Source organism: Spermophilus citellus (assembly GCF_964194105.1).
Source record: "Spermophilus citellus genome assembly, chromosome: 3".
In the NCBI taxonomy this organism is placed as follows: Eukaryota; Metazoa; Chordata; class Mammalia; order Rodentia; family Sciuridae; genus Spermophilus; species Spermophilus citellus.
This window is the reverse complement of record NC_138184.1, coordinates 150736184-150749981: the sequence shown is the minus strand read 5'-3', so window position 1 is coordinate 150749981 and position 13798 is coordinate 150736184. Positions and strand designations below refer to the sequence as shown.

The following is a 13798-nucleotide window of genomic DNA, read 5'->3' as shown; positions in this document are numbered from 1 at the left end:
TCTCTGTTAGGTTCGTTTTTTCCTAAGAGGCAGACCATGGGTTAAAACAGTGCCTTGGGAAGTATGGTGCACACACCAGCAGCAATGCTGAAGATTAATGTGTGAGTCACCTAAGGACATGAATGCACGTCACTTCCCCAATGTAGATAAGCCCCAGCATATACTGTCCAGCTCTCCAGTCGCAAGGCACAGCCCAAGGAGCCTTGCTCACATGGACAGGGAGGCTGGTTCCCAAGCTTACGTTCCCTCTTCCCAGCCCCAGGCTCATCAGAGCCGTAGACCATCCTGCTTTGACCCTCCTTGCAGCTTATAAACCCTAGGACCTCTCTTTAGTCTCTATGCAACCTCAAGTTTCATTTCTCTCCCTTGATTCAGCCTCCTTCCTCTTTGACCACCACTCATCTTGGGCCTCAGCTGCCACTCTGAATGTTCTCCATAGCATCTTGCCATAAACATCATTCCTTCTGGATTTCACCTCAACCCATTCCCCAAGCCGCAGCCCTCCCCCACCCCCAGTGGAGCTCCATTAGCCTCTGTGGGTTGCTTTTCAGGTATAACCTCCCACACCCTGCAGGCCCTCACCCCAGCCCCTTCGTGTTGGATTCAGAATCCTTAACTCCAGGTTCCGGGTCCTCCAGCACCTATTCTGGACCCACTGTTGCCTCCCACAGAACTCCCTTGTTCTCCTTGAAGCTGACAGATAATTCAGATTGGACCCCCATAGGGGTTTCCACTGTCTTCCTGCCCACTCTTTTCAGTTTTATCTGTCAATTATCTGCCTGAATTCCCTGGGATTATCTGCCCAAATTTCTTCTTCTTCCCTTCTCTGGCCCTGCTGATCTATTACTTTTAATTTTAGATACAACTCATTCCTTTTTGGTATGTGGTCTTCATAGCATACCTATGTATGCTTTTTTCCCCCTTTTCTACTAGCTTTTTTTAAAAAAAAATCATTTAAATAAACAAAAACAATATTTCTCAATTTTTAATTCTAGTCTTGTTATAGTTAAAGTTTCACCCCAGGGATTCATAAACTGACTTTCAGACCACTCATGTATAATCGAATCAAGCCTTTATTGAAGCACAGTAGTGGCGGCTGACCAGAACATAAAGCTGTTCCCCTGATCAGCCCCGAAGAATTGCAAGGGGGCTCCTTATAAGCCTGAAAACCGCAAAAGGCATTTTCGGGGGTCTAGCCAATGCAGGCAAGCCAGGTTACAGAAGCGGGAGAGTGCAGTCAAGCAGAGGGAAGCCTAACCAATCACAGTTAGCCCAATCACCCCAGTTACAGAAACAGAGCCCCATTACCCTAGTTATAGAAACAATGTCCCATTAGGTGGTTCCGTTTTCTTAAAGGTTTCTAGGAAAAGAACATATTTCCCCAGTCATGACCCTTCCACTTGGCATGGTTGTTTTACATAATGGAGTCACAAAACAAAATGGAGTCACATTTGCTTTTACTATCACAGTCTTCCTTCTTCATTCCCTTTTAACCCAGGGTAGAATTTTTAACTCATAATAGAATTCAGAGGCCATTAATCTGAATGTGTTAAAAAAAATTTCCCACTAATCCTTAAGAGAAGTTTAATATTTACCTTAATTATTAATACAAACAACAAAGTACAATAATATTACTAGTACCTATGATATCACCAATAAATATCACAGAAATTTCCATAGCAGGCCTCTTACCCAAAAGAGTAAAATTGACAATATCTGGCATTCAATCAAAAATCACCAAACAAAAAAGCATGAAAATACTATCAGAAATTAAAAGAAAAATCAATAAATAGAAATATTAAAATAAATAGAAATAGACTCCAAAATGATACATTTTGTAGAATTAATGGAGACACTGAAACAGTTATTATAACTATATTTCATTTGACCATATTTCTGCAAAGAAAAGGAGAAAGAATACCAAAAACACTTTAAGAAGTAAAGGTAAAAATATTTCCAAATTTGACGAAAAACTCAGGACTGATTGAGCAAGTAAAACAGATAGAATATACAGATTACCAATATCAAAAATGAGAAACTGGTCACAGAGGCCAGACACATCTGTAATCCCAGGTACTCAGGAGGCAGAGACAAGAGGATCTCAAGTTCAATGTCAGCCTCAGCAACATAGTGAGACCCTATCTCAAAATACAATAAAACTAAAAGGGCTGGGAATGTAACTCAGTGGTAGAGTACCCCTGATTCAATACCCTAGGCTATAAAGAAAAAAGGGTGGAGGAAGACAGGGGAGGGGGTTGGGGGGGAATGAGAGCCGGAAAGCAGCTCAGTGGTAGAGCTTTGCCTAGCATGTGCAGGTCTCTGGGATTAATCCCCTGCACCATCCATAAAACAGAGAAGGAAAAAAAAAAAAAAAAAGAAGAAGACATCACTGCAGATTCTATATATATTTAAAAGAATAATAAACTGGACATGTGGCACATGCTTATAATCCCTGTGACTCTGGAGCCTAAGCGGAGGATCACAAGTTTGAGGCCAGCCTCAGCAACTTAGTGAAGCCCTGTCTCAAAAAATTAAAAGGACTGCAAATGTGGCTCAGTGGTAAAGTGCCCCTGGATTCAATCTTCAGTACCAAAACAAAATAATCTTATGAAAACAATTATGCAAACAAATCTTGAAACTCAACTAAAATAGGCAAATTCCCTGAAGGACACAAACATCAAAGCCCACTCAAGAATAAATCAGGGTTGGGGTTGTAGCTTAGTGGTACAGCACTTGCCTAGCACATGGAAAGCACTGGGTTCATTCTCAGCACCACATTAAACAAACAAATAAACAAACAAATAAATAAATAAATAGACATAGCGTGTTCATTTATAACTAAAAACAAATTTTAAATAAAAATAAAAAATAAATTCAGAACTTTTATGAATAGTTTCGTCGCAGTGACACACCTATAATCCCAGGGGCTTGGGTGGCTGAGGCAAGAGGATCTAGAGTTCAAAGCCGGCCTCAGCATTTTAGCAAGGCACCAAGCAACTCAGTGAGTCCCTATCTCTACATAAAATACAAAATAGGGCTGGGGATGTGGCTCAGTGCTTGAGTGCCCCTGAGTTCAATCCCCAGTACCAAAAGAATAATAAATAAATAAATAAATTGATACGTTGAATAATCTTGTATCTATTAAAACAAAATTAAATTTATGGTTAAAAATCTTTTCTATGAAAAAACTCAAGGCCCTGGTGGCTTTACTAATGAATCCTAATGAACAGAAAATTGAAAATGTTGGTCTTTAAGACTGACATTATCATTTTGTTATTAAAATTAGACAACTTAAAAGAAAAGAAAATTATTGCTATACCCCCCCATGAACATATAAGAATTCATAACAAAATTCAATGTTTAATTCAACAGTGTATAAAAGGAATAATACATCACCAAATAGAGTTTTTATGAATAGTTTGAGGTTTAATATTCAGAAATTAATATACTAAAAAAGAAAAATCATTTCAATAAATGCAGAAAACCCATTGACAAAATGTACCATCTATTCCTGATAGCTCTTGGCAAATGAGGAATTGATACACTGTACTTTTTATTTTTTCCTTTGGCAGTACAGGGGATGCAACCCTGTGCCTCACAAATGTTTAGGCAGGTGCTCTACCACTGAGCTACATCCCCAACCACTGTAAACTTTGTTTTTTGACTTTATAAAATTCTTGTCTCTCTCTTTAGAAAATGCCTATTTTATATTTTTTGTCAGATTATCTTAAAACATGCTACAATCTGTAATATATTTAGGTAGCACAGCATCTTTCATGATTTTACAGAAATGGTTCATTTGGGGTTTGTCTTATTTTATTCTTCTCTATCTTGATTTCACACTTTCAGTGATACCCATTTTTTTTAACCTGTGCTTGTATATTATGCCAGAGGCAAAAGGACTTTGTCTTTACAAGATCTATGTAATGCAGATTTTTCTGTAGAAGCAAGACAACCCTTCGGTATATCCTGGCCTATAATTCACTGGTATTATGTCCTGGAACATGCTAATTCTTAGTTTCATCACAAAATACGGTGATTTTGTAAAACATTTAGCTCTATGTTTAGTACTTGATAGAAAGCTGGTTAAAATTTCACATAGTCTCTTGGACAGTCACCTAACATAAGTTGAATCATCATTATGATGAGCCTCAGAAAACTTTAGAAGGAAAAATTATACATACATACATACATACATATTTTTAAAAATTTTTTTAAAAAGTGTTAAGGATTGTGCCAAAGATTCAGAAAAATTCTACTCTGCTGTCTAGTATATTTCATATGTTACATTATAGATCTGTTTGTAATTGGCTAACTTCTCTAGGTTTACTTTTACTCTCAAACTGATTTTTTTAACCTAGGTATTTTATATATATATATATATATATAAAATTAAGCAACCTAATATAATTGTGACTTCACCATTCTGAAAACAGACTTTAAAGGCTTCAAGAATTTTAAAAGTTCTATTGTCCAAACAACAGTTTGCAGCATAGATGCCAGGCTCAGATAAACTGTTTATTATATTCTTTCCTAAGGAATTCTCTGGTTATTAGGTTCGTAAATATCACTTTATAAGCGAATGTCATGAGGAAGTTTTAACTCATGAAACAGTAGTTCACTGCCTACTTCCTTAGTGAAAATAATTTAAATAAATTCACTACGCATCCTAGACAACATAAGGAGAGATCATCATCGTGGTGTCATTCATCCTCTGACAACTCCCTGCATGGATCCCAGGAAGGATTGGGAGACACCTGAGTGGTTGGCATTGTGCTTCCTCTGCAGAAAACCCAGGATGTGATGTCATGTAACCCTTCCTCTCCAGCAACCTCAGCAACAGCAATGTCTGCTAACCTTGATTGGGTGCTAATGCTGAGCTAATTTTAATTCTAAAAACAATCCTATAAGATAGGAACGGATACCATCACCTTTGGAAAGATAAGACACAGAAACCTGGCAAGTTCAAGTTCAGTGCTTGGACACTGCCGCATTCTGCTTGTAAATAGGAAGCAAGTTTTGAGCTGAGGTATTAAAAAAATTTGTTTTGTAAATAAATGACGGAATTGAAAGACTTTCATGCTTAAATCCTAATAAAACTTTTACCTTCTGCACTTCCTCTGTTTATTTCCAACCTAGACTTGGTCTCATCCTAGAGTAGAATATTAAATCTAGTTTAACAAGAGTAAAGAAAAATAGGCCTATTATTTTTCCTGTTGTTCTCAGTTACCACAACATGTGAGTTAATTGATACTTTCTTAACAATAACAATGAGTGACATACCAAAAAGTGACATTGCATAAATAATCACCTTTGGGTGAGACTCCTTTGTGTTTTGTGATCATCCTTAATAATATAGGCAGTGAAATTTTTCTAAGAGAAGTACTATTTCTACCCTGCTGTCTAGTATATTTCATATGTTATATTATAGATCTGCTTGTGATTGGCTAACTTTTCTAGGTTTACTTTTACTCTCAAACTGATTTTTTTAACCTAGGTATTTTATTTCTAGACGAGTCTTCCTGAAGTGTCTCTATTGAAAATTTTTAAATTAAACAAATCCGAATGGATTTTTGTGATTCTGGGGACACTGGCTTCTGTTCTAAATGGAACTGTTCATCCGATATTTTCCATCATCTTTGCTAAAATCATAACTGTAAGTAAAACTCATTTGCTAATATATTTTAACAATTTAAATGAAGTGTAGTGTGGTAGAACAAACTTGTTGGACCTTGATCTGTAAGGGGGAAAGTGAAGGATTCAGGCGGGGTCACCCCTGGGTTGGTAGTGAGTGGGGGGTTCTGGAAGGAAAGTGCACTAATTTTGACTCCAGTGTTGTATGAGCATTCTAAAGCACTGAAGTAGTAAAGCAGACGAATGCAGCTCCCTCTTTTCAACTAGACAAAACAATGGGCCATTGATAATTTGTTTTTGTTTTGTTTTACAATGGCAATTTTTTAATATCAGCCAGCTCATGGAGAGGAAATAAGAGTTGGGACCTTGAATGCTTGTTTGAAGGTTCTAGCAGGAGAGCATAGCTCAGTGATTGAGCTCTTACCTAGCATGTGTGAGGTACTGGGTTCAGTTTTTGGCACTGTACATAAATAAATAAAATAACAGTGCATTGTAAAGATATTTTTAAAAATTTTTTAAAAAGAGTTAAGGATCGTGCCAAAAATTCAGAAAAATTAGTTGGTTCAATGATGTTACTAGATCCCTGTTAAGTTTGTTGGTTCAAAGATGTTATTAGATCCATGTTAAGTCCTCATTGTGCCTGGTTGCACCACTATATTTCACTAACATAAATGCCAATATAAGTATAATTGCTAACTTTAAGAACCATTTCCAGGGGCACACCTAAGGGCCTCATATTCAGGTACTTTATAAACAGAAGAATATTAAGTAACCTGAGTTATTAAAGTGATTGGAAATAATCATTGAAACAAACTCGTGATTTAATTGAAAATACACTGTAATAATAATAGCAGATAGAAGACTCACTTACCTGATGTCACACTTCCATAGTTAACAAGAGAAAATTATAAGTAAAATTTTTTTTATCATTTGTATTAAATGCAGGACAGTGGTAGAATATGGCACTTTCTCTTCCCAGAATTGGGAGGTCTTTGTTATATGTTGTAATTCATTTAGAATAATTATGACAATATATAGATTATTTTTTCCTGTTTCTTTTATATTTTCTTCTAAATTCCTGATGCAGATTCTATTTCTTTTCAGATGTTTGAAGGTAATAATAAAACCACATTGAAGAACAATGCAGAAACCTATTCCATGATATTCTTCATTCTGGGCATTATTTCCTTTGTCAGTTTCTTCATGCAGGTAAACTTTTAATAAATGACCCTGAGCAGTTTTATTTTTTTGATGTTGTTATTTGAGTTACAAATACAATAGCTAAATGTTACAGAGACATAGAAAAGAGAATTAAAAATAAATGTAGATTTTCTTTTTGTTTTCCAGGGATTGTTTTATGGCAGAGTAGGGGAAATTTTAACCATGAGATTAAGACATTTGGCATTCAAAGCCATGTTATATCAGGTCAGTGTATTTAACTGAATTTGTATTTTATTTGAAATCTATTATAAAATGTCTCAATTCTTAATTCCTTCTCAGGCAATTTCTGAACATCGTCTTTCCTTTAGGTCATTTAAATGGATGCTTTTTGTTGTTCTGAGGAGCAAAAATCTGACATCAGAATTCATACAGTGCTGGGCGCGGTGGGGCACAGCTGTAATCACAGCAGCCAGGAGGCTGAGACAGGAGGATCTAGAGTTCAAAGCTAGCCTCTGCAAAAGCAAAGCTCAGAGTAACTCAGTGACACCCTGTCTCTAAATAAAATACAAAATAGGACTGGGGATGTGGCACAGTAGGCAAGTGCCCCTCAGTTGTTCAATCCCTGGTACCAAAAAGAAAAGAAAAAAAAAGAATTCATATAGTATATTTTCCTAATAAAAGCAAGTCCAAAAATTGTGATGTTTGAAAGTAAGACTTAAGGAAACGAGGACTGAGCTTCCAGTCCCAATCCTTGCATTCAACTTAACAAGTCTCTATTTATGCATGATTGTGGTGCTCCAGGATGAGAATGGAAGACCAAATTAAAACTGAAAAGCAAGAGCCACAATAGACTGGGAACATGCTTGAAAGGAAGGAGTTTGATAATTTGTCTAGCTCTCATCCATTGGCCAGTTTAAGTGTTTTTACTCCACACTTGTTAAAACAGCCAGTCTCCCTGCCCTCCTGGAAAGAGTCCTGAACTCAGATACCATCAGTGAGAATGGCAGGTCTGCCTGCCTCATACAGATGATCAATTGCACCTGCAAAATAACTAAAACTAGGTGGATCAAGTAGTAATCTTGAAAAGTGAGTCTTGGGGGCAAATGGCAGGAATGTCTCAGATTGGCACCTCTAAAATTCTTTCATGATGCTGAGGTGTATTGGGTTACCCTGAAAGCCAGTAATCATCTGGAGCCCTTTGCCTCACTTTCTGTCACCAAAGCTCACCGAGCAGGAGCAAATAGCTTCCTGCCAGGGTAATTTCTTTTCAGAAATAGAGTTACTGCCATTCCAACTGAGTCGTCAAAACCAGTTTCTTTTTTTTTTTTTTTTTTCTCCATCTTGTGACTTTTAGAAGTGCTGCTCTAAGGCCTGCCACATAACAGAATTCTGTAGTCTTTGTGCTCTTGGGGAACTGCAGGATGTTGCAGTGAAGTGACCTGGAGGCTTCTGAGAGCAATGTGATGCTCTGAAGCAAAGGATGACCTAATCCCCTTGGCTCAAAAAGGTCCTGTGTCAGATGTTTTGCTCCAAATTTGGAGAAACTCCTTGATCTAGAAAAAGAAAATCTACTTGAGGGATTACGAAGTCCTTCATTGCCTGCATGCATCTCTCATGCTAAATATGTAATACCTTTCATGAAAACTTTTTGTTCTTACTTTCATGTCTTCATCTTTTAATTTAACTGATAATAATATATTGCACTTGAGAGTTTCCACTTTTTTTAACCTTTGTTTTATTTGTTTGTTTTTATGTGGTATAAGGGATCTAACCCAGTGCCTCACACCTGCTGGGCAAGTGCTCTACCACTGAGCCACAACCCTAGCACCATTCTGCTAAGTTTTTGTCTTGGTGAATTTATGGTTTTCCCTGTTTGAGTGTATTTTCCCTGTTTGAGTGTATTTACTTTATATTTCTAGGAATTTTTTAAAAACATTTCCTGAATGTCTAGCTACTTTTATGCAGAAGATTATAAATTTTAATTTTTTCCAAAGAATACCTTGAACTTCCCCTTTTTTTCACAGAAAGCTTTTAGTGGAAGAATCTTAAGGCTGTGAACCAGTTTAACCAGTAGAACTGTTGTTAATCTAATAGTTTGGTGGTTAATATTGGACATGAATCCTTTGTCTAGCATTAGCTATGTGAACATCAATGCAGTAATCCTGTCTGATAAAGAAAGCTTTGCCCATAAGAATGTTGTAACCTACAAGCCATAAACTCTTTTAATGCATAAACTCTTTTGATACAATGACACACACAGAAACCCTGTGCTGTCTAACACATATTATTAAATTCAACTCTGTCCCTTTCAGTACATTATTTATTTTCCATCATCACCCCTCAGCATTCTTTTTGCTTCATATATTTGCTTTGTAAATTGGAGGAAAAGTGTAGTTTAGTTAGCCTTTTCCCCTGTATCTTCACAGTTTTGCTCTGTCCATTGTGACATGTGTTTTTACCTAGCTTTTGTCACCTGGTTTTGTCCTATGATAAGACTCTGTGAGGTGTGTAAAGCATGCTAAGGCTTGCAGTGCTTTTTATAACCATTTTGAAATCTCATGTGAGATAGAGGTATTCATAGAATCAGGTGTGGTTGTTTTGTAGGTATAAAGTCTGTATTTTATGTGATTACTTAAAATCCTTCCCAGTTGAAAAGAATATTTAATTGTTACTGAGTTCCATGCTTGCAAATAATTTATTGTTCATTGTGTTTCAAAGCTATGTTCATGGTATGGCAGGATCTAGACTGGGATTGTGCTTTCACAGAGGCTACTGTGCAGTGTGGATTGTGATCTCCAGAGGACATCCTTTGAGCATCTAAGATCCTAAATTCCTGGGGCACCTTCCCAATGCAATGACTCAGAGGGGTCCTACCATGCTGGGGTTGTACCCACCCTGGTTCCTGCCATATTCCTCCACAGGAGTTTTCTTCTAACACAATTCCATGCATAGCCTTCAATCTGTGAGGTTTTTGTTTTCTTAATTGTCAGTAATGTGCAACCTGAGCCTCAGAGCCCTGGCTGTGTTGCAGTAAGCCAAGAGTTTGGGGGTTTTTGGTTTGTTTTTTCCTCTCTCTCTCTCTCTCTCTCTCTCTTTCTTTCTTTCTCTCTCTCTCTCTCTCTCTCTCTCTCCCCCCTCTCTCTCTCCCTCTCTCTCCCTCCCTCCTTCACACCCTCCCTCGTTACTAAAATTAAGCTATTTATTCAGATACAATCTCCATATGGTTTTAATCCACAAGTGATACAAGTGGATTGACTTGTGGGAGGAAACATTCAATTGCTAATAAAGGAAATCAAAATTTCTCAGGCTGAGAAGTACTAAGAAGTACTGTCTATTAGCCATTGAAAATGACATTGTTTCTTACATTATGCTTTTATTGCTTGCATTTTTGACCTGTCTCTTTTAGATTGCATGCTTCTTAGCTGCAGGAGTTTCACAGTCTTCTGCCTCTTGACCATCTCACAGTACTTAGCACATGTAAGATCTAGGGAGTAATATGTCAGGTAAAAGCTTGCCCATGTGGATCCTAAAGAAAAGAGATAGACTTACTATCAATAGCCAGTTTAGGTAAAAAGATCTGAAAATATTTCTAAATTGTGTTATGCATTTACTAGCTAAATAAAATCTGCCCTCCACAGAGTATTATATTGTGGAGTAAAATTACGTGATGTCTCCAAATGTCCAGTTTTAACATCATTTATTATAAAATATTATAACATGTTAATGAGTCCAAACTGTGGGCTTAAATTTTTCAGTTTATATCTAAATACAGATCTTTATAAAATAAGAAGCACACATCGGTTGATGACCAGTACTTATAAGAATTAAGTACCAGTGTGTGAGGAGGCGGGTCAATGCCTTCTAAGTTACAACAGCAAAATCATAAATCAGCAAAGAATGTTTTTGATAAACTTAAGCACATTTCCTGTTTCTCTAGGATATTGCCTGGTTTGATGACAAGGAAAACAGCACGGGAGCCTTGACAACAACATTAGCCATAGATATCGCACAAATCCAAGGGGTAGGTATATTGTTTTTATTTTATTTATTTTTTTTAAAGAGAGTGAGAGAGGAGAGAGAGAGAGAGAGAGAGAGAGAGAATTTTAATATTTATTTTTTAGTTCTCGGTGGACACAACATCTTTGTTGGTATGTGGTGCTGAGGATCGAACCCGGGCCGCACGCATGCCAGGCGAGCGCGCTACCGCTTGAGCCACATCCCCAGCCCCTATTGTTTTTATTTTTAAATGGTGTATTATGTGGTGTGCACATGGGTACCTGCGCACATGTCTTTGCCTGTATGCGAGCTGGGCTGAGATGACCCATGTCATCAGGAGAACTGGTCAGTCTCCTGAATAGCAGGGAGTTCCTAATGAGATGTGGGGAAGCCTTTTTGATTTGTGTATGTTTAACCAAAAATAAAGAAGCTTTAGCACATGAAATAGGACAACTGGAGGACTAAAGAAGATAGCAAGAATTAATTTGAGAAAAGAACTCAGAATTAAATAGTAAGAAAAGATAATAAAATGAAAGAAAATACTCTCACTTAAGAAAAAGGACAAAAGTTTTGTTTCCTTACCCCAGACAATAATTCTTATTTAAAGTAATATCTAACAATTTATATTCACGCATGCCTCTGGAAATGATTCTGTGCTAGCTGTTATACAGACCAGTTCTGTGTAAGCAACATGTTTATGTATCACAATCAAAATCATTAACACAATGGCCAGCATAATGTATGTAAAGCTAGTGCTTAAATAAGTGTGCGGAGTAGGCTAATCTTCAAGGGATAAAGAACTTATTAAGTTTCTTCCAGTTACTTTAATACAATTAATTTTTATATAACAAGTAAGATTCTTACTCTGAGAAAAAGAGCACAAAACAACATCTCTAACTTTTGAGATAAAGTACTCAATCTCTGTTAAAATAAGGACGTCTGCAGAGTTATATGCTTTCCTTTTTCCTTATGCATGTGAAAAAAAAAAAAAAAGAAAGTGGTCCACCTCTCAACAACAAGGTTTTAAACTATTAGAAATACTAAGATGTCAATTACAGCTTTTTTTTTTTTTGTACCAGGAACATGCCCATCTCTTTTTATATTTTATTTAGAAACAGGGTCTCACTGAGTTGCTTATGGTCTCACTAAGTTACCGAGTCTGGCTTTGAACTCACAATCCACAATCCTCCTGCCTCAGCCTCCTAAATCACTGGGATTACAGGCGTGTGCCACCATGCCCAGCTTTAATTACAGCATTATTAATAGAGCATCAGATTGTTACCTAAGACAACTCATCAGAATTGCATTTTTTTTGAGATTTTCACAAAAGATGCCAACTATTACAATTTTTCTAACTTTTGCAAGACCTCTGTTCAATATATATCACCAAGGACAGATTTATATGTTGGAGGCTAGAACAAGTTAGTTACAATTGCAGATGTCCTCACCCATCCATTTTAGGTTGAGAAAGCTAATTTCATGTTGAGAGAGAGATGGAGAGAAAAGATGGCAGCTGCATCTCTTTCTGAGATTCTTTCTGTTAATTTTGAAGGCGAGGCTGTAGAGTTTCATCAGATAATATTTAAATTTTTAACAGAGGCTGAGGAGCTTGGCATAAATGGAAAAAAAATGAAGGGTGAAATTTTGCTTAGTAGAAAAATAATAAGGGCAACCTGCTATCAGGTCCTCTCTCACCCTGTGAGAGTTCTGTTTCTGTTTCTATTCTTAAATAAATCCTTCTCCTTTCAAAAAAACAAAATAATGAATATAGCATTTATTTACACAACACAATAGATTTATACTTGTGCATTTAGAATTCCATGATTTACAACTCTGCACTGAAATATCAATCCTTATTATTCCATTTCAATCCGAATTTCATCTAATTTGCTATTTTTTCTTTACTGTACTCTTTTTCTTTTACTACCTTTTTGGGAATCTTTTGATTGAAACAGGCATTCATACCAGCAGTTATAGATTATAAGTGAAACACCTCTTTTAACAAGTATTTGCTTCACTAAAAAGCCAAATGAATACTGAAAGGCCAACATTACTGCCCTTACATTTATTAATTATTTCTAATATAGTATTGTCTCTGATTGAGAAAAATTAATGAGAATATTACTTTGCTTGACTTTTTTTTTTTTTTTACTAAAGATCAAACCTAGGAGTACTCTACCACTGAATTAAACCCACAGCCTTTTTATTTATTTATTTATTTATTTATTTACTTACTTACTTACTTATTTATTTTTGACAGGGTCTCATAACTTGCAGAGACTAGCCTCAAACTTGTGATTCTCCTATTGCAGCCTCCCAAGTCACTGGGGTTACAGACGTGTGCCACCATTCCTGGCTGCTTGACTTTTTATAAGTATCTTATTAACACCAAATGATCTTTTGAAACTTTCTTGTTGCAATTAGGAAATGCTGATCTCCTAATAACTTCTGGACAAGTAAAATCATTGTCACTAACTCAAAAGTAATAGCTAAAAAATAATGATTGGAATTCTGATGGAAGAATTTGAACTTGCTGAATTTAAACATAAAATGACCAAAAAAGGTTTCTAAGGGTGAGACTGTTTATATGAATTACATAACTTTATTAGTAAAGTTATGTAATTCATATAAACCTTGAAGAGTTTTTTTTTTTAATCAAACAAAGAAGTATTTACCAATCCTATTTGTCTACCAGTTCCTTTTTCTCAAAGATGCTTTAGACAAGAAATGAGTCAGGAAATAACTTGGGGGTTATATTTTCTATTATATCAACTTAATTAAACCATACTTCATCTTAGTGTTTTTTTTTTTTTTTTTTTTTTTTTTTGTAACCAGGGATTGAACCCATGGGTACTTAACCATGGAGCATTATCCCCTTTCTATGTTTTATTTAGAGACAGGGTCTAGCTAAATTGCTCGGTACCTCACTAAGTTGCTGAGTCTGGCTTTAAACTTGCCATCCTCCTGGCTCAGCTTCCCAAGCCAGTGGGATTACGGGCATGTGCCT

General features: G+C 36.4%; 1 protein-coding gene across 1 annotated transcript in view; it reads left to right on the top strand.

Annotated features, from left to right (window-relative positions):
* ABCB5 (ATP binding cassette subfamily B member 5) overlaps positions 1-13798 on the top strand; it is a gene marked incomplete at both ends in the record, with an annotated part of 141448 nt that overhangs the window by 72259 nt on the left and 55391 nt on the right. Inside the window, 4 exons of the mRNA XM_081283287.1 lie at positions 5513-5656; positions 6739-6843; positions 6982-7059; positions 10733-10816. Coding sequence (XP_081139413.1) covers positions 5513-5656; positions 6739-6843; positions 6982-7059; positions 10733-10816 — 411 coding nt within the window. The remainder of the gene's footprint in view (positions 1-5512; positions 5657-6738; positions 6844-6981; positions 7060-10732; positions 10817-13798) is intronic.